Raw genomic sequence first — 20017 nt, 5'->3', positions numbered from 1 at the left:
CGGCTACATCACTGGCCTCCTGAAGTCCTTCCTCCACTCCCTTCTCCTTGCATTCCATTAAGCAGACTTAGCCATGAGCCATCAGATCTCCATGCGATACCATCGCCAACTATTATTTCAGTCTCGGTGCAAGAAGTGCGTGAGAAATCAGAAATGACATGGACCTGTGGATAGTATTAAATAGTTTATTTCGTATTAAACTATTTATTAAATAGTTTATTCAAAATATCCATGGTCAATCTCAAAAAAGCAGCAGTGTGGTAATTATGAAGGCAAAGTTACTGAATCCATGGTCACGGTGCATTGAGTTTTGCAATTAAAGTGGAATTTCAATTTTTTTGTTAGGGCTGCAAACAAATGTTTTTTCCTAATGAAATTTGTACCACTTACTCTTAGGGGATAGATTAAATCTTCTAGAAACTTAGAAGAAAAAACATTGACTAATATAGGGATTTGAAAGAATTGAAAATTATTCCTCTGAAATTTCAGGACTAATGTCTAATTTTTCTGAGGACTCCGTCTAATGTACAAATGGCTTTGCTTTAGCATTTCAGACTTTGAAAGATGAAAAAAACCCACATAAAATCCGATTTTTATTCATCTAAAAGAATTTAAGAACAAAAGCCCAGGTACACAAAGGTGCATAAGCACCTAAAGCCCAGACGTAGTTGAATAAGACTGTGGTTTAGGATCCTAAATCCCAGTTTTAGGCTTCACTGTGATTCACAAAACTCCTTCCATATGCTGTAGGTGTCAAAGTTTTTGCAGTAAAAGTTCCCTAGGTGCCTACATTCCTGCCTCTGGGCATGCCTCACTCAAGGTGTCCAAACACCAATCTCCTGCCTAAGCCCCAGAGCGATCCATGAACTGGGGAAAGACAGGCAGAGGAGCACCTATCTTGCATGCAAGGCCTGATCTGACAGGTGTGCTCAGAGGCCACCTACCGGATCAGGTCCCATTCAAAATTTGGCAGGAAAAGGGTCTGTGGTGGTGCCCGGTGGTTAGAACACTCACCTGGGATGTGGGAGACCCAGGTTTGATTTCCCCATCTCTGCCTAAGGGGGAGAAACGATTTGAACAGGGGTCTCCCACTGCTTAGGAGAGTGTGCTAAACACTGAGATATTTTGTGGTGAGAGTTTTCTCAACCTCTTCTGTTGAAGCTGTTTCATTGCAGAAAATACTTAAAGAGTCATTGGGCCAGAGAGCGAGAAAGAGAATGACTCTGTCACCTGGTAGCTAGGGCACTGAGCTGGGAGACCCGGTGTCCCCTCTTCCAGTGATTCTCTAATTATTTATACGCAGTGGAACAACTTCAATAGGAGAAACTGAGAAAGTCCCACATCAGAATATCCATACCTGCGCAGCGACAGAATGCACCTGAGAGGTTCGAATCCTTTCTCCCCCTTAGGTAGAAGGTTGACCTGAACGTGGGTCTCTAATATCCCAGGCGAGTGCTCTAACCACTGGGCTAAAAGCTAGCAGGTGGGCACCTCTACAACCACTTGCTGTTTTGTGTGGAGTGAGGCAGGTGCCTAAGTTATAAGACTCCAGGAGAGGGGCTCCTGATTGTAAATCACACGCAGAGATACACACCTATCTCTGTGAAAGGGGCAGGCTTTGGATTCCCACTGGCTAGCTTAGGCAGCTCCCTGCGTAACGTGCTTGCTTTTGTGGATCACATTTGAAGATGCCTATTTCTCCCCATTCATTGCATAGGGAGTCTAGGTACCTAAGCTGGCTTTGTGGATCACAGTCCTGTTCCTGTGATTTTTCTAGCACTATTGTTTCTTACTATTTCTTTTGCAAAAGCCGATAGATTAAAAAATGCCTTATGTTGATGCGTAAAATTTTGCACGCTAAAATGCTGGCATTTAAAATTTTAGATGTCAACTCTTCTGAGAGAGAAAAGAAAGAGCCTGGCTAGCAAAGAATATTCCCAGCACTGCCCACCCTCAGGTTTATAGAAGAGAAGCTCCTCTTTTGAAGACCTTAACACCTTCTAAAGTGAGTCGGGGGTACAGGAGAGGAGTCCCATGCCGGCACACCTCATAAGGTACTCAGGAGCTGAGCTCTTTTTCTGTTACTTTTAGGTCTGCAGGACAAGAGTTGCCCTTCTGTTCACTTTGGAAGGTGCTAAGAAGGGGAGTTCCTCTGTGCAATTCCAAAGAGCTACACCTTATACCACTGATGGCAAGCAAAGAATCAGTTTCAACATGTTTGTATTTATTAAGTTGGCAGAGTTTGACTGATGAAGTCTAATTATTCCTTAACTTTTTTAGGGTTTTTCCTTTGTATTATGCATTTTTTTTAATTAAAGATAATCTGAAGTTGCCAATTCTCTCTGCATAACATCTCTAAGATATAGCCTTCCTTATCCACACAAAACGTTAAGAGTCTCATCAAAGCTCTCTCATCATCTAACATCTCAACTACTGAAAATATCCTTCCCTCTGGCCTTGACAAAAACAATCTTTCCCCCACTCATATTCTGAATAGTCAGAATGCTGCTGCAAAGACCATTTTCCTAGCCTTTCCTTGCTTTGACCATGTCACCGCTCACCTTTGCATCCCTCCACTGGCTCCCCTTTCTCTATCACATCAAACATGAGTTGCTTGTCTTCACTTTCAAGGGCCTTCACAGCCTATTCCCCACCACCTATCATCCCTCATTCAGTATCAAGAAGTTGATTTCTGTCTCTGATAGACCCTTAATGCCTCCACTGCCCACTTGTTAAATTTTCAAACAAACATCTTCGTGCTTTCTCCCATGCTGCCCCACACACTTGGGACATGCTCTGATTAACCACCCACAAAGCTGCTTAATTGTTTTCCTTCAAATCCCTCCTCAAAACTCTTCTGTGCTGTGATGCCTACAAAACACTTGTTAGACTGTTATTGTGGAGAGATCACTGCCTATCATGCCGACCAATACTGTCTCAAGCAAAGACCAATACTGTCTCATTATTTCCTTGTACTCCTCCATCAGTCTATATCCATCTATTGTCTGTTGTCTTATCCTCTGATTATAAGTTCCTTGGGGCAGGTCTGTCTTTTTGTTCTGTGTCTGTACAGCACCTAACACAATGGAGTCCTGGTCTATGACTAGAGCTCCTAGGCATTAGGGTAATACAAATAATAATGGTCTTTCTACACAGGGACCCACAAGGGTGGGGGAGGTACAAGCATAACTGATGGATATAAAACTTCACCGTTTGAGCACTTGGCACAGAGAAGGAGGCCCTATTTAGTAGAATAGTTCTGTTCTGCGCAGGGGACTGATGACCGCCACACACAGGAAGCACTTGCACTAGACAGAGGACGGAAAGGACTCTGCCCAGCCTGAAATGTGATGAACACTGGGCTCCCAGAAAGGGTGAGCTAAGCTCTGACTAGGGGAACCTGTGTCTCAGGATTTTTGTTATTTTCAAAAATCTGTAACTGTCAAGCATTTTAAGAGTAAAGTCACTGTGATTAAGAAATCTCTTTGTTACGCCTGGGTTCCTTACTTTCCTGCCACATTGTTCCTGAAGCGATTAAATGAGTAAGCCAAAGAGTCCAGACAAGAGGACATACATAAGCAGCTGGGCAGGGTGTGTGTGTGTGTGTGTGTGTGTGTGTGGCAGGAGGACTGACTGGTTTCAGGTTATTGAGCAGCTGGACAACAGCATCCCAAAGAAGGCTGCAGACAAGAGGCCTGAGCCTGGGCGTGTGCCCTACAGTCTCAGAGCTAGAAATAGTGACCAGATTCTACACAAACTCCTTTGGCTTGGAAGCACTTGGGGCACAATTATTTGATCCACTAGCAACAGGCTGGTAACTGTATAGTGGGGTTATGGGACCAGTTTCTAACAGCTGACATGCACCTCATTTTAGGTCACACTATTTATTGACTGAAAAGTCATCTCTGAAGGAAGATCAGAGGGGCAAGAAGATATTTATATTTGTGCTAAAGTACTCAAGTGTAAATGTTATGCTAAAACTTTATGTTGTAATGCACATATTATAAACCAAATTTTAATTCCATAAATGTTTGTTGTAATGACAGCAGAGTTTGTATAAGACTGTGTAGCAAAATACATGATGAGATTTAATAGCTTTTGTTTATTTAAGGCCTGGGTTAGTTTTTGAATGACTATGAATTCCCACTATTTATAACAATGAATGGTCATTGGGCCACAAAAAGATAGAGAAAATGATTCTATAGAGTGTGTGGCTGGGGGAGGGCACTCACCTAGGATGTGGGAGACCTAATTTCAAGTCCCTGATCCAATGACCATTTAATTATTTATAAATAGTGGAAAAGCTTCAGCAGAACAGACTGAGGAAATCCCACACTAAATTGTCCTATAGCCCAGTGGCTCAGGCACTTTCCTGAGACTCAAGAGACTCAAGTTCAAATACCTTTGCCTCATCGGGGGTGGGGTGGGTGGCGGGGATTGAAGCCAGGTCTCCCAGAGCAGTGCCTTATGCACTGGTCTAAAAGTTATAAAGAGGGCACCTCTTGCTCCTCCATTTATTTTTGAAACTAGTCTTCCTTTGCTTCTGTTAAAAACACCCAAAACTGAAAGTAAAAATTTTGAGTTGAATTGGAACAAAATAGTTTGTTTGGACTCTGTGTGAATTATTTTCCACGTTTTCAACCAGCCAAAAATGACGAAAAATGTATTGTTCAGTTTGACACAAAATGAACCTTTTTTTGATTTTTAAGAATTGCCAGCAAACCAAAAAATTCACCCAGCTATAGCAATGAGCCAGTTGTCTGTAGTGAATGGCAACTGCAAATGATTTATTTGAACTAATGGTATTCAGGGAACTAAATCACTGAAGAGAATGTCAGTGAGATATGTATCTGGTAATCATAGGTTCTGTCTACTCCAGATTGCTTGTGGCTGGAAGTTGTTTCCATCTGTTGGCGTCTTGGTGGCCTTTGGCTTTATGAAATGAGTTGGATGCATTTCAATCCAATTCCCAGCAGCACAAATGTTCACATCACAAACAAACAATGCAATTTGTAGTAACTGACCTTGTTGGCAGTCTCAACAGACAGGTAAAGGAAAGAATGGACTGAACTCCTTTTGTGCTTCTAAAAGTGGTCCTGCTAGGGCAGGGCTAGGGCAAATTGGCAGAGAGTGGCAAATGGAAGCTTGCGGTGCCATTGCCCAAGGCTGTACCTATTCAGTCAGTACACACAGACCTGGCAATTCTGGAGAGTGAAATATAGCACATTTCATCAACAAAAATACTGAGTCCTCCGTGACACAAAATATTTATGAAAGGAATAGGTTGTGTCACATCATATAAATTGACCAGGTTGTACTGTTATGTTATTGTAAATGTCTGTGTGAGTCACATAAGGGTTCTGTCCATCTCATGGCACTTTGAGGGCCTATTTGTACTGCAAGTCCTTACCAAGAAAGCTTACAATTAGGCCCTCCATGCTAAAACTGTTTTTGTCTATATTGGAGAAAGGACTAAAAGGAGCTAAGATCACATTAGGTTGTAATACAATTCCTGAACATGACTCAGTAGATTTGTTTTTCTGTCCACACTACAAACAATTAGCTATTTTACAAAATAGTTTCACCTAACTTTGCCCTGGCCTGGTTAGTCTATAGAGTAGACAGGCCAGGCCCTAAGATCTAACCACCTTGTAAGCTAAATAAGAGAAAAATATGCAGTACCTGAGGTATGTAAAAGAGTCCCAGCAGATTGGCCACTGCAGTGGAGATCCCAGAGCCGGTTGCCCCCACTACTGCAATAGTAGAAGGAATGTGGTCTGAGCAGTTGCAGAACTCATCCAGGTTCAGGGAGTCTATCTTGTTCTGGGCCACAAAACTCAGTGTGGCCTCCAGGGCTTTGGAGACAGTGTTGCAGGTATCAAATATCCTGTATCCCAAGGTCATGTTTGGAAGGAGGGTCGGGCTACTGTTTATTTCCTCTATGGCAAAGATCATAGCCTGCAACCACCGGAAACCTCGGAAATTATACCTACAAATGAGCAAGAAATAAAAATAAGAGAGTGGGAGGTAGAGAAAGAGAGGGGGAGACAGTGTACGGATGAGAAAGAGAGAGAGAGAAAGCAAGTGCATATTAGATATAGTGAACAAGAGAGCATGTAAGCAACAGATTGAGAGATTTTGTGTGTGTGCGCGCATGCGTGAGAGAGAGAAAGAGAGCGCGAATTGGAGGTTTTAGATATGAAAATCAAAATCACAGTATAGTGTGAAGAGCCCAGTCTTACATCCTATTGTATTTAATGGAAAGTTTTGCTATTGACTTCAGTAGGTGCAGGAAAAGGTCCCTGGAAAAGATGGGCCTAAATTGCAAGATTTGGATCAAGATTTCAAACTCACATATTTGGGAGTGGGTTGGATTTGAGGATCTGGTTCTCATCCAGGGCTGGCTGTGGATTTCTAACACCCCCACCCCCCGCCCCGGAGTCTGGGGAAGATGAAGGAGATCAGGTCTGAAGTGCTGCTTGGTATCTCTTGTACCTTGGAGACCTGACCAGATACAAAATAATTACTTAGTCCCCAGATCTAACTTGGGTACATATGGGAAGAGATCCTTCAAGAGGGTGATCCTTGCTCACACTTACAAGATTGAAAGGCCTATCAGATTTGGGGACAAGATCAAATTCCTTCCTGACCAGAGACCTGTGGTTTTACTCCTGATCAAGTCATGAACAGGGATCACCTTTGGGGTTAGGTGGATGTATTCCATTGCAGGGAATGAACCTCGATTTTCCTGAAGCTCAGTCTTTTTGTATGTTTATAAACCTTTATAAATGTTATATCCACTAACTATCACGCAAGCACTGTAATTATTACCAGGCATTCACCTCACAAACATTGAATGGATTGCCCCTCGCAACACCCATGCAAAATAGGTCAGTATCAATCTGCCTGTTTTACAAATGGAGAAATGGATGCACAGAGAGGGGAAGTGATTTTCAAGTCTACAGAAAAAACAGGAATAGTGTGTAAATTTTCAAAAGTGCCAAAGTCGGATTTATTCTCCCAAGTGTCTGACTTTTGAAAATAGGATATAGGCTCCTAAATCACTTAGATGGTTTTGAAAAATGTAACAAGAATACAGAAGTCCTGGGTCCCAGTCCAGTGCTTCAACTACAGTCTTCCTCTGTTATAATGATCAGGGCAGTTGCCTTTAGATAGGAGCTCAGAACCTCGCAAGTAGATCTTGGCAGGGAACTCCATGACTCATGGATATTTAAGGAGTGCCTCATAAGATTGCTGCTGCCACTCTGCTCTGGAATGGCAAAGCCGTATTTCAGGACTGCTTTTCAGCTCTGGACTGAGCTTCCACAGTGACATACACTGACAATCAGAAATGGGCATCAGGGCACTAGGAATTCAGGTCTGGAGTGTCACCTTGGGGTGGAGTGAGCATTATCCCTGTGATGTGCTAAACTTGCTAATTGAAAACATTCAGAACATAAGAACAGCCATACTTGATCACACCAAACGTCCATCTAGCCCAGTATGCTGTCTTATGACAGTGGCCAATGCCACATGCGTCAGAGAGAATGACCAGAACAGGTAATCATCAAGTGATCCATCCCCTGTCACCCATTCCCAGCTTCTGGCAAACAGAGGCTGGGTACACCATCCCAGCCCATCCTGGCTAATAGCCATTGATGGACATATCCTCCGTGAACTTATCTAGTTCTTTTCTGAAGCCTGTTATAGTCTTGGCCTTCACAACATTCTCTGGCAAAGAATTCCCTTTTAAATTATTTTTTAAAGAGGACTTTTCCAGAATTGACACTAGTAAAGGATGACCTAACTTGAACCTGACTGGATCAGGCTGCATGACTACAAGGTAGGCCTCACACATGATCTGTCAAAGATCTTGGAGGGAGGTGCTGCCAGGCTTAGGGAAGGTCTACACTTAAAATGCTGCATCAGCACAGCTGCAGCTGCGCCACTGTAACACTTTGAAGTCACTCTTACACCGACGGGAGAGATTCTCTTATCAGCATATTTAATCCATGAGAGGCGGTAGCTATGACGACAGGAGAAGCTCTCCAGCCGACATAGCATGGCCTGCTCCATGGGTTACGTTGGTATCACTACATCGCTCAAGGATGTGGATTTTTCACATCTCTGAGCAACGCAGTTATACCGATATAAGTCTGTAGTGTAGACCTGGCCTGAGTAAGTGAAGAGAAGACAGCTATAAATAAACAAATAAATAATTTCAAATTGAAGAAAGGGGAAGCTGATAGTAATGAAAATAAATGAGAAGCTTGGAATTGTAGAAAATTGATAAGGGAAGCAAAGGGACACAAGGAGAACTCTATGACCAGCAGAGTTAAGAATAGTAAGGAGATCTTTAAGTATATTAAGAACAAAAAAAATCCTAACAATGGTATTGGACCAGTACTAGATAGAAATATTGGAATTGTCAATAATAACACAGGAAAACCAGAAGGGTTCAATAAGTATTTCTGTTCTGTATTTGTGAAAAAGACAGATGATATGGTCATATCACATGATGCTAACAATACTCTTTCCATTCCAACATTGTATCATAAAGATATTAAATTGCAGCTATTAAAGTTACATATTTTTTAATTGGCAGGTCTGGATAATTTGCATGCGAGAGTTTTAAAAGATTTGGCTGAAGAGTTTGCTGGACTGCTAATGCTAATTTTCCACAAGTCTAGGAACACTGTGGAAGTTCCAGAAGACTGGAGGAAAGCGAGTGTGACAATATATAAAAAGGGTAAAAAGGATCACCTGGGTAATTATAGACCTGTCAGTCTGACATTGATCCTGGGCATGATAACAGAGCAACTGACATGGGCCTCGATTTATAAAGAATTAAAGGAAGGTAATAAAATTAATGCCAATCAATATGGGTTTAGGGAAAATAGATACTGTCAAACTAACTTGATACATTTTTTATGAGACAACAAGTTTGACTGATAAGTGAATTGATGTAATAGGTTTCTGTTAGGCAATTGACTTGGTACCGCATGACATTTTGCTTAAAAACCTAGAATGATATGAAATTAACATGGCACACATTAAATGGATTAAAAACTGGCTGATAGGTCTCAAAATATAATTATAAACAGGGAATCATTATCAAGCATGTGTGTTTCTAGTGGGGTCCTGCAGGTGTTTGTCCTTGGGCCTATGCTATTTAACATTTTTATTAAAGACCTGGAAGAGAATATAAAATCATCACTGATAAAGTTTACAGATGAGACAAAAATTGGGGGAGCGATAAAATAATAAAGAAAACAGGTCACTTATGTATAGCAATCTGTCTCACTTGGTAAGCTGGGCGCAAGCAAACAATATGAATTTTAGTATGGCTAAGTGTAAACGTATTCATCTAGGATCAAAGAGTGTAGGCCATACTTACAGTATGGGGGATTCTATCCTGGGAAGAGGTGATTCTGAAAAAGATTTGGGGGTCATGGTGGATAATCAGCTAAGAATAAGTTCCCAGTGCGATGCTGTGGCCAAAAGGGCTGATGCAATCCTTGGATACATAAAATGAGGATTCTCAAGTACGAGTAGAGAGGTTATTTTACCTCTGTATTTGGCACTGGTGCAACCGCTGCTGGAATACTGTGTCCAGTTCTGGTGTCCACAATTCAAGAAGCATGTTGATAAATTGGAGTGGGTACAGAGATGAGCTACGAGAATGATTAAAGAATTGGAAAACATGCCTTATAGTGGTAGACTCAAAGAGCTCAATCTATTTAGCTTAACAAAGAGAAAGTTAAAGGGTGACTTGATCACACTTCATGAGTATCTACATGGGGAACAAATATTTGATAATGGGCTCTTCAATCTAGCAGACAGACATATAACAAGATCCAATGGCTTGTTGCTGAAGCTAGACAAATTCAGACTGGAAATAAGGGATATATTTTAACAGTGATTGTAATTAACTATTGGAACAACTTACCATCACTGGCAATATTTAAATCAAGGTTGAATGGGTTCTTTAAAATATGTGTTTACTTCAAAAAGGAATTATTTTGGGGAAGCTCTATGGCCTATGTTATAAGCAGGTCAGACTAGATGATAACAATGGTCCCTTCTGGCCTTGGAATCTATGAAGTTTTCAAACTGTAAAACTCAAGGGTCAGATTGAGAAGCCTCACCTTTGAGTCAACAAGCCACCTGAGAGAAAACTGATGTTCCAGAATCCCCAAGGCTGATCATCTTGTAAAGAGGAAGTCACAACATCAGCAAACAGGGTACTCCAGCCATTGAGCACTCTGTCCCTGTACCTACGGAGATGTGCTGTGCCAGCAGAACATCACTACCTGCTCCTTGACTGCAGGTTCCAGCTCCTAGACAATAAGTCCAAAAGACTGTGAAAGCTGAAGAGGTCGCAAACCCTTGTTATCTTTATTTTGTCTTTTATTTTTATTAGCTGGGAGATGTCCCAGGCTTTTTATTTTCTAATTATAGGATGCAAAAGGGTGATTGTGTGCATGTATGTATGAGAATCCACAACGTCCACATGGTGAAGTTACCAGAGAAAAAGTTTAAACTCCCATAATCCTTGTCTCGTGAAGATACTCATTGAAGTGTCTTTGGTATTCTATATTTAAAAGTCCTAAGAAACTTAAACTGTAACAAACACTTTGGTTCATAAGAGAGCTGTCAAACTCCTGCTTATCAAAATGTTTTCTTAGAGTCTGTCTTATAATATGTGTTCTAGTCACCCCACTAGAATTCAATTCTAAGAAAGAAGCATAATGGCTCTGAGGTAGTGATTCAGATATTAGATAATTTGGTTTCAATATTAAGTTTTTAACCAGCTCTAAGTCATAGATTTGATTGAGGTCAGTAAAATTCTTTAGTTGGGGGTTTATAACCAACTGGACAGTTACCTTCTTAAGAATCGTCTTTAGAACTTAAAGTAGTTTATAATTTTTACAACTAATTTGATGATTTAACTCATTTTATTATATAATTCCAATTCAGTGAGATTAATTTGCTAATTTATTGATCTGACCAAGATTCAATATTGACTTGATGGTTGTATAGATTTTATTTATGTATTAGTTTAACATTAGCAATAACAACATATCACCAAAACTGCTACTACTCCTCAGAGTGGACTACATCCACCCTGACTGAATTGGCCCTGTCAACACTGGTTCTCCACTTGTAAGGTAACTCCCTTCTCTTCATGTGTCAGTATCTTTATGCCTGCATCTGTAATTTTCACTCCATGCATGAAGAAGTGGGTTTTTTACCCACGAAAGCTTATGCCCAAATAAATCTTAGTCTTTAAGGTGCCACCAGACTCCTCGCTGTTTTTGTGGATACAGACTAACATGGCTACCCCATTCTTTTAATTGTCATTAAAGGTGGACTGGTGGGGGTAAAGCACAATGCTTTGATTTTGATTCACAGATTTTTAAGGCCAAAGGGACCCGTAGATCATCTAGTTTGACATCCTGTACAACACAAACCACAGAAATTTAGCCAGTTCCCATTTTTGTCCTTTACTGCTTCTCCAGGATCATTTTATGGTCTTTTAAAATTTAACAGTTCCCTGTATTATAAGTAAGTACTCTTAAAATGTTCAAGGTTTGCTCAAGACATGACCCACAGTATTTTCATTTAGACCAATGGCACTTGAACTGTTTCATATGATGGACCACTATTTAAGATGTAGATGTCTACTCCACAATGTAAGCCTGGGTTTAGACTCAGGCTCAAGCCCAAACCCCACTTCCATCTACATACAGTTCTGTCTGACTTGGGCCAATAAGCCCTCTGGGCCCTGGGACCAAGCAAGGGGAGTGGGTTTGAGCCCAAATTCCACTGGGACTTGGGTCCAAACTCCATCATTTTGCTATGTGGATGCAACTCATGTCCCGGTCCCAGAGACTCATGTCCTGAGAGTCTGCCAATACTATCCCACAATCCTATTGGCCAGTGTTCCCTGTCCTTTCTATCCTAAGATTAGCCAGTTGACTCCCAGGAAATGGAAGCAACCCCCCTGGTTCAAGTACAGCTTCTCAGCATTTAACCCTCTATTTGATTCTGACTGCTGAGCTGCAGATGGCCACTAACAAGAAGTCCTTTGCTGAGCACACAGCTATCTGGTCAGGGGATCACAGACAAGTTTTGATGAATCTCTGGTGAGAGATGAGCAAAATGTTTGACTTCAGCAAGAGTTCCAGGAACAACCAAGCGCATCAGGAAATAGCAAAGAAGCTGGCAGCACTGCAGATTCACTGGACCAGTGCAGGGGGCCAATTAAATGGCTCAAGAGCAACTGTCGTAAAAACAGAGATGAGAACTACACCTCTGGGAACTCAGCATCATCCTGCCTCTTTTACAAAGAGTATAATTAGGTGTTGGGTACTGCTCAGAGCAGTGAGCCACCAGCATTTCACAATAGCCTGGTCAGCCATGATAGTGTCTTCTGACCCCCGAATCTAGTCAGCAGACACCAGCTCAGGTGCTTATACTGATCTCTGAGGAGGCTTTGCTGCCTGCAGCACATCCTGGGTCCCTACTTGAACAGGCTGTTTGATAATCCCCTGGAGGAGCAGTCCACTGCAGAAATGGCAGCAGAAGCGGTGCAGAAGTTACCTACCTGATAAGCTGGAGCCAAAAACTTTCCAGGCTACCATGTTTGTTATTAGTATAGGAATGTGAAGGATTTCCAATTTATGACCCAATGTAAAATTGATTACAAGCTGTGGGAAGCAGTGTGTATCTGCTAATGGCAGAATGCGTGCCAGCACCTTGATGTCACCACCCCCCAGGTGGAATTCAAAAGTGAAATACAACTGTTACACAAGCATTTATATTGAAATTTTTATTTGATACTCACACATTCTTACAAAGATGTGCCAGTGTGTTAAAAGTAAGAACCGTATATGGCCTTCCCTTTTAGTATGCTGCTCTGTACAAATCAGCCATGACACAGCGTAACTAGTCTCCTGTAAACAGATAACTATACGGGGGAGGGGCAAGGTAGGCCATGGGTGATGAAATTAATGTTCAAAATACAACTGAGTTTTTTCTGTTGTCCAGAAATGTGCCAGGGAAGGGAATGACTGTGTAGCTCTTTGAGAGTCCGTATTATTGTGTGCGTTCGTATGTAGTCCATAGCTAGATGTAGTCAGAGCAGACTGCATCGGAAGCTGCAGGGAAGCCATAATCCATGTGAATGCTAATGCAGCATCCGGTTGATTACCCCAAGAATTTTGACCTAATCCCAGGTGCTGATAGCTGCAAACTTTTCCCATGGTAGGAAGTTCAGATAAGAAGTCACATTTTGAAGGGTGCATTTTCTGGGCCAATCTCTGTAGGACACCAGCCCACTCCATTCATAGATGTGGTGCTCAGTCACCATAAGCTTCAAAATCTCTGTGCCACACTTGCCACCAGCAGAATAGAATGTCCCTTTACATTCAGGAACCTCCAGGATTGTTACATCACGTGGAATGGTGAAAGGACAGAGAAGGCTGGGTAGTAAGTCATGCTGTCCCTGCCCCGCTCCCCAGGCTACAATCGTCTGCAATTCTTAACCATATAGCGTATGTAAATTTCACCTTACCATTATGTGTGCACTCTTTTCACTCTGATTAACTCAGTTGTGTCTATGGAGCTTCTGGGAACCAAAGGGTTCCTCTGACCAAGGTACTGAAGCAGAGTTTAACCAAGTATTGTTTTTTGGCCTGGAGAGTCCACAGATACTTTTCTCTGTGAATGTGTTGAACCTTTTCTGAAGTACTGAGACAACAATGTATTTTTGATGGATGTTTTCAGGTCCTTCAACCTCCACAGGCTGCACTCCACCAGGAGCCTGAGATTTAGAATGGTCATGGAGTTGCCCAAGAGGAAGTGTTTCCCGTGATGCACTTATGGTGAACACGTGGGACAGAGCCAACAAGCACGTTTAATACCAAAGAGAGAAGGATTCATGGCAAGTGAAAGAGTACGGACAGGATGCAGAGTGAGAGGACAGAATTGCAGCGCATGGGGAGAGATTGGCAGCGCAATTTGCTGAGTAGGATCGTCATTTCAGGGAAGAAGATAGAGCCCTGCAGAAAGACCTGTTTGAGAGGCTGCTTCTGCTCATAGGCTGCAAGAGTGCAGGCTCCTGCCACACATCCCGAGTCCCCTCCATGGTATCATAAGCTGCAGACCAGAAATGCAGTTGACAATTCCATGGTTGGGTGGCCCATGCAGCTGGGACTAGCTGGACAGGGTAAATGTACCCCTGTAGTCTTCTACCCTCGTGCAGCAGTGCCAAGTAAATGCTAAATGGGCAAGAAAGGGATGCCAGGGGACACACACAAGCAGGGAACTTGTCAGCACTAGTTTCACTGTTTGCCCTGTTCAATGTTTGTTTTATTACTGTTTTGATGTTGGTGTATTACTTGTTTTGTTATAATGGCAGCTAACCTAACTGAAAACACTTTATAGTGTTTTTTTAAAAAAAATACAGCCATGTTCACACATAAAGGCTTTTATTTTATTAAGAAAGTTTATTACCATCACATCATGTAATGTGTGCTTCCAATAAAACACATAAGGCACAGCTGAAAAGTTGTGTCCAAAACACAATTTCTCAATACATCTATTTACATCAATCCATAATTAAAATCCATAGTTCTTGCCATACAGTGCATCCTCCCCCGATTACATAAGAAGTAATCTCATCCATAATTAAAATTCATGACAATCATCCCCTCATTCATTGCATACAGGGACAGTATTTCATTCACTGTTAACACTGCTGTAAAAACAAATTCATGAATATACAGTTCTTCTTCCATTGGTCCATACAAATCCATAATATGGGACCACAGAACATCCCTGATTTCTGTTGCACATCACCTGCTCTAGCAGTCACAGGTGTCTCACTGGCTGAGTATACCAGGTCAGCGATCTATTACTGTCAAAAGTCCATTTGGGAGGTGTACTGAAGCGAGACTCACCAGTGCAGCGCCTCCTGCTGGTCATCCTGGGAATTAGCTCTTCCAGTCCAGAGCACCCTCTGCAGGCTGGTGTCTCGCCTGCCACTGGCCCCGTGTCCCTCACAAATCCTGATGCCCTTTACCTCAGGGTCCTGCCCCCAGCAGTACCCCCACACTCTGGGTCTCCCCTCCCAGGGGGACCCCCAGCCCTCTAAATCCACCTTGCCTCAGTGACTACTGCCAGTCATCATCTAAGACCCACTCACTGGGGCAGACTGCAGTGTAATGGCCACTCATCATTGACAAGGGATTAGGACCAGCTGCCTCTGCCTGTTCCCAGGCTGCCCCTCTGAAGCCCCAGTACCTTTGTAGGCCTTCACCAAGGCCTGCAGCCTGGGGGTTTACCAGGCTGGAGCACCCCAGCTCCCTTTGCCCTTCCCAGCACTGCTCCAGCTCTAAGTACCCTGCTCCCAGGCAGCTAGCCCTTCCCACTTTAGGGCTAGAGTGAGACTCTTCTTCTGCTCCTGGCTCACAGCCCTCTTATAAAGGCCAGCTGGGCCCTGATTGAGCTGGCCACAGCTGTGGTCAACTACTCACTCAGCTTCCCCCAGCTGTTCTCCCCAGGGCAGCCCTCTCCCAGGGCTGTTTTAACCCCTTCAGGGCTGGAGCAGGGTGATCACCCCGCTACAGGGGGCAAATGACTCATCTTTGGTTTCACAAAGATTGTGAAGAGCTCAGCAAGCCATAGCAATGCAGGCAGCATTGATGACAATGGAATCCAAATGGTTCTGTAAACAGCAGCAGTGGGATTTCAGTCTGCCAAACACACATTCAATCACCATTCTACACCTACTGAGAGTGTTATTGAATCTTTTCTTGCCAGGGCCTTTGAGATCAGGATACATTTTCGTAAGCCAAGGCAAAAAGGGGTATGCAGGCTCCCCTAGAATAACAGTGGAAACAGCTACTCCATTTATGATAATATCATTTGGTGGGAACAGTGTCCTGGCCTGACCTTGAAGACAGACTCACAATCAGCAGAAAACCCTGGTATCATAAACTTTCCCAGTACAGCCCACGCTGGCATCCATAAATCAGCCTGCATAATAATGGAGTAGTACTCTTTACAGCTGATGTACTCATGTGTTCCTTAAGGAGGGTGAACTATGAGCACGAGTCCCATCAATGGCCCCAGCACAATTTGGAAACTGCATTCTCTCAAAACCAGCAGTTACTTCAGGAATATTGTTTACACCCGCCTCCTTGGGCACACCTCATTGCCATACACTTGATTGCCCCAGAAACCTCTGCTATCACTTTATCCACAGTTGACTTTCCATTGCCAAGCTGCTTAGCAATGGACTTCTAGCAGTCTGAGGTAGCCAGCTTCCAGATGACTATAGCAACTTGATTCTGAACCAATATGGCCGACCACATGAATGTATCATGAAGCTGGAGGGTTGGAGCAGGCTGCTCACAAAGCTCCAGAAGTGTAGCTATCTTCATGCTAAATTTCTGGACCCATTGCTGGTCACCCCAGGTGCACATGATAATGTGATCCCACCAGTCTGTGCTCCAGAAGCTGCAATCTACAGAGGGGACATCAGCGGCTGTACCGAAAGCCTTCAGCAGCCTCAGCCAGTTCAAGTGTGTCATTTCTATATCATCTTCCTCCTCCAACAGGTGCCTTTGGTAGCTCAGAAAATGCTGCCAAAACATCCACTAGTATCTCATGGACACTCTGTCTATTTCCTGAAACAGGAGTTAAAGTCCGAGCAAGATATATTCTTCACATGTTGACTCCTCTATGTTGCTGGCTCTCATTGCCAGGAGTGTGTAGATCCAGCAGACAGCTCGGCAAGTTGTGTTGGCAGGCTGCAACAACCTCCTGTAATGTGCAGGGTGGACACTCAAGTTTTTCCACACTGCACCACGATCTAAGGGCTACAGTGCCTACAGTTGGAGAGGGTGCTAGGAAGCCTGGTACAAGCTGGTTTGACTCAGGTTTGTGTAATGCAGTGTGGAAGCCTGACCACAGGTGTGAAAACTGGGGTCAATATTCAGTGCGGCCGCTCAAGCCTGGGCACACAAATACAGAGCCAACGGGCTTGAGCCTGGGCTTACATTGCAGTGTACACGTACCCACAGACATCTCCTCTCCAAATCCTCCTGCTGCAACTAAAGTGCTAGGTTTAATGCAAGTTATATCACGACGATATTAAAGAAACAAGATGAAAATAAACACACTTTACATAACTTGTGTCAACCAAAGATTGCAGTGTAGGCATGGCGTAAGCATTGCGACACCTGAAACCTAAATCCCTTTGTGGATCCTGGCCAAAGTGTTTAATCAAAATGACCTGCCCAAAACAATACAGCAAGTCAGTGGCAGAACTTGGATCTTCTGACTCCAAATCATGTGCCTTAACCAAGTGACCAGGTTTCAGAGTAACAGCCATGTTAGTCTGTATTCGCAAAAAGAAAAGGCGTACTTGTGGCACCTTAGAGACTAACCAATTTATTTGAGCATGAGCTTTCGTGAGCTACAGCTCACTTCATCGACCATGTTTTTTCTTCAAGAAGGAAAAGGTACTCTTCAGCCTAGGTTTTTACTAGCTGTCACAGGCTGTGCCCTGCTTAGAACCATTAGTTGTTCTGCTTGGAATCAAGTACATTCTCAAAGGTTCCAACTGCAGCTTGATGTGTGAGAGGAGCTTCAACAATGTTCTCAATGAATCTCATCATATTAATAGAAGATCCAATGTTTCTCTTCTGTGAATTCCCCAGTCATTAAAGCAGTGGTCCCCGCGCTCCTCTAGAACGTTGGGAGGGTTCACGGCAGGGACTGGGGTGCAGGGAGGGAATACCACCCTGCTCCACTCCGCTTCCCGCCACAGCTCTGCTCCGCCCCCAGCCCAGCTCCGGCCCCAGCCACAGCTCCACTCTTCCCCCTGCTACACCCACAACCCAGCTCTGCCCTCATTCCCTCTCCACCCCCAGGCCAGCTCCACCTCTAGCCCCAGCTCCTCCCCAATGCCGCAGTTCGGGCCCCAGCTCTGCCTTCAGCCCAAGCTCCTCTGCTGAGCCAACTGTTCTATAATGGAAGGTGGGGGATGGACAGATTCCGTCACTGGTAAGGGTGGGGGGAGTGACAGGAAAAGTTTGGGCACCACTACATTAAAGCTTCAAGGGCCATTAGAGCAGGGAGTGGCAGTTACACTCTGACTTGGTCTAGTCTAAGGTTTCAAGGTGTGATATTAGATTGAGTTCGCTCACTAACATGGAGCTAATACGATGTTTGCTGCCATCACATAATTCACTCTGCTTGTGTGTTCTATCCCTACCACATGTCTGTTTTGTCTGCTTATACAATATTGTCTCATTGTTTCCTGCTACTGTCCCCCAGGAGTCTGTGTTATACTCAGATTATATGTGTTTTGAGACAGGAACTATCTTTTTGCTCTGTGTTTACACAATGCCTAGCACAGTGGGATCCTGGTCTGTGACTGGGGCTCCTAGGGTAGGCACTACAGTAAGAGAAATAATGATAATGAATAATAGCTTCAAATTAACACCTTCAAAATCCCAATCAAAATGAAGAGAATGTGCTAAACTGGCCAAGTTAAAGCCTAGCCCATTTTAACATAGAAAAGCTTTCTCTTCACTAGAGTTTTAGAAGGTGTTAGGGTGTGATATTAGATAGAGTAATCTATACAAGGCATATTATAAAATGCTTCCAGCTAATCTTAGATCATCTAGAGATGCCCAAAGCAATCACATTTCTGACCTCTGCGTTTTTGGCTATTGTCTTTTCCAAGATGGGCATGAATCCCTGGAAGAGATCCTAACCTCTGTGCCATTGAGGCCTCCCAGCTGCGCACTAGTCTCCAGGAGATGCCTTTCACTTGGGTAGTTATTGCTTGAATGAGACTTGGTCATTTACTGCACAGACTCCTTATTAAAGCCAGCTTTAATAATGAGTAAGGCTGCATGTCTGTCATAGAGGTCACGGAAGTCACGGATTCTGTGACTTTCCATGACCTCCGTGACTTCTGCAGCGGCCGGTGCGGCTGGCTAATCCGGGGCTGCCCCAGCAGATCAGGCAGCCCTGGGCCAGTAGCCCCGGCCACTGCTGGGGCAGTTTGGGTGTGGGAGGGGGCTCAGGGCTGCTGGGGCAGGGGGTTGGGGTGTGGGGCGGTGCTTACTTCGTGCAGGGGGGGCTCCCCAGAAGCAGTCGGCATGTCTCTGAAGCTCCTAGGGGGAGGAGCCAGGGGGCTCCACACGCTGCCCCAGCAGCTCCCACTGGCTGTGGTTATCGGCCAATGGGAGCAAAGCCGGAGCTCATGGCAGGGCCAGCATGGGGACACCCCTCGCTTTCCCTCCCCCTAGAAGCTGCAAGGACACATGGAGCCGGTTAGGGAGCCTGCCAGCCCTGCCAACCCTCCCACCCCCAGCACCAGCAGGGGTCCTGGGTCACCACCCCCAGCACCCGCAGTGCCCTCAGACCTCTCCCCCCCAGAGCACTCATGGCCCCGCAGCTCAAGTTTTAGTTAGGGGTGTATAGTGCAAGTCATGGACAGGTCATGAGCTGTGAATTTGTTTACTGCCCGTGACCTGTCCATGACTTTTACTAAAATACCCGTGACTAAAACATAGCCTTATTAATGAGACCTCATTTCAGGCACCAGAAAACAGCAGGGCCTGGGGTGTTGGGGGCTGTGCCTTTAAGGGCTGAAGAGCTTCCCAGACAGGCAGTTGGGGTTGAGCTGCTCTGAAGCTCTTGTTATGCACAGTCAGTTGAAACTGAACACAGAACAAAGCAGAGTTTTTCCGAGCTCTTTAAGCACTGAGGGATCCGTGGATGGCACAGGGTAGAAGGAACTATGGATCTGGATCATAAACTGTGTGTGTGGGAACAGGTTTTCAGACCAATCCCCTCCCTCTTTCTGTGAATCTCAACAGCCCCAACCCTTTCCACCCACTTTGGGAGGGAGGATGGCCTAGCAGACATGGCTCCAACCACTGGTTCTATTTCTGCTCCTGCCACAGGCTTATGTTGTGATCCCAAGTAA

General features: G+C 44.1%; 1 protein-coding gene across 1 annotated transcript in view; it reads right to left on the bottom strand.

The window, feature by feature from the left end:
* Positions 1 to 20017, bottom strand: part of CASR (calcium sensing receptor) — a 175211-nt gene that overhangs the window by 67792 nt on the left and 87402 nt on the right. Inside the window, exon 3 of the mRNA XM_073310598.2 lies at positions 5683 to 5989. Within this exon, the coding sequence (XP_073166699.1) occupies positions 5683 to 5989 (307 nt within the window). The remainder of the gene's footprint in view (positions 1 to 5682; positions 5990 to 20017) is intronic.

The sequence above is a fragment of the Lepidochelys kempii genome, chromosome 1, assembly GCF_965140285.1.
Source record: "Lepidochelys kempii isolate rLepKem1 chromosome 1, rLepKem1.hap1, whole genome shotgun sequence".
NCBI lineage: Eukaryota > Metazoa > Chordata > Testudines > Cheloniidae > Lepidochelys > Lepidochelys kempii.
This window is presented reverse-complemented; position numbering and strand designations above follow the sequence as displayed.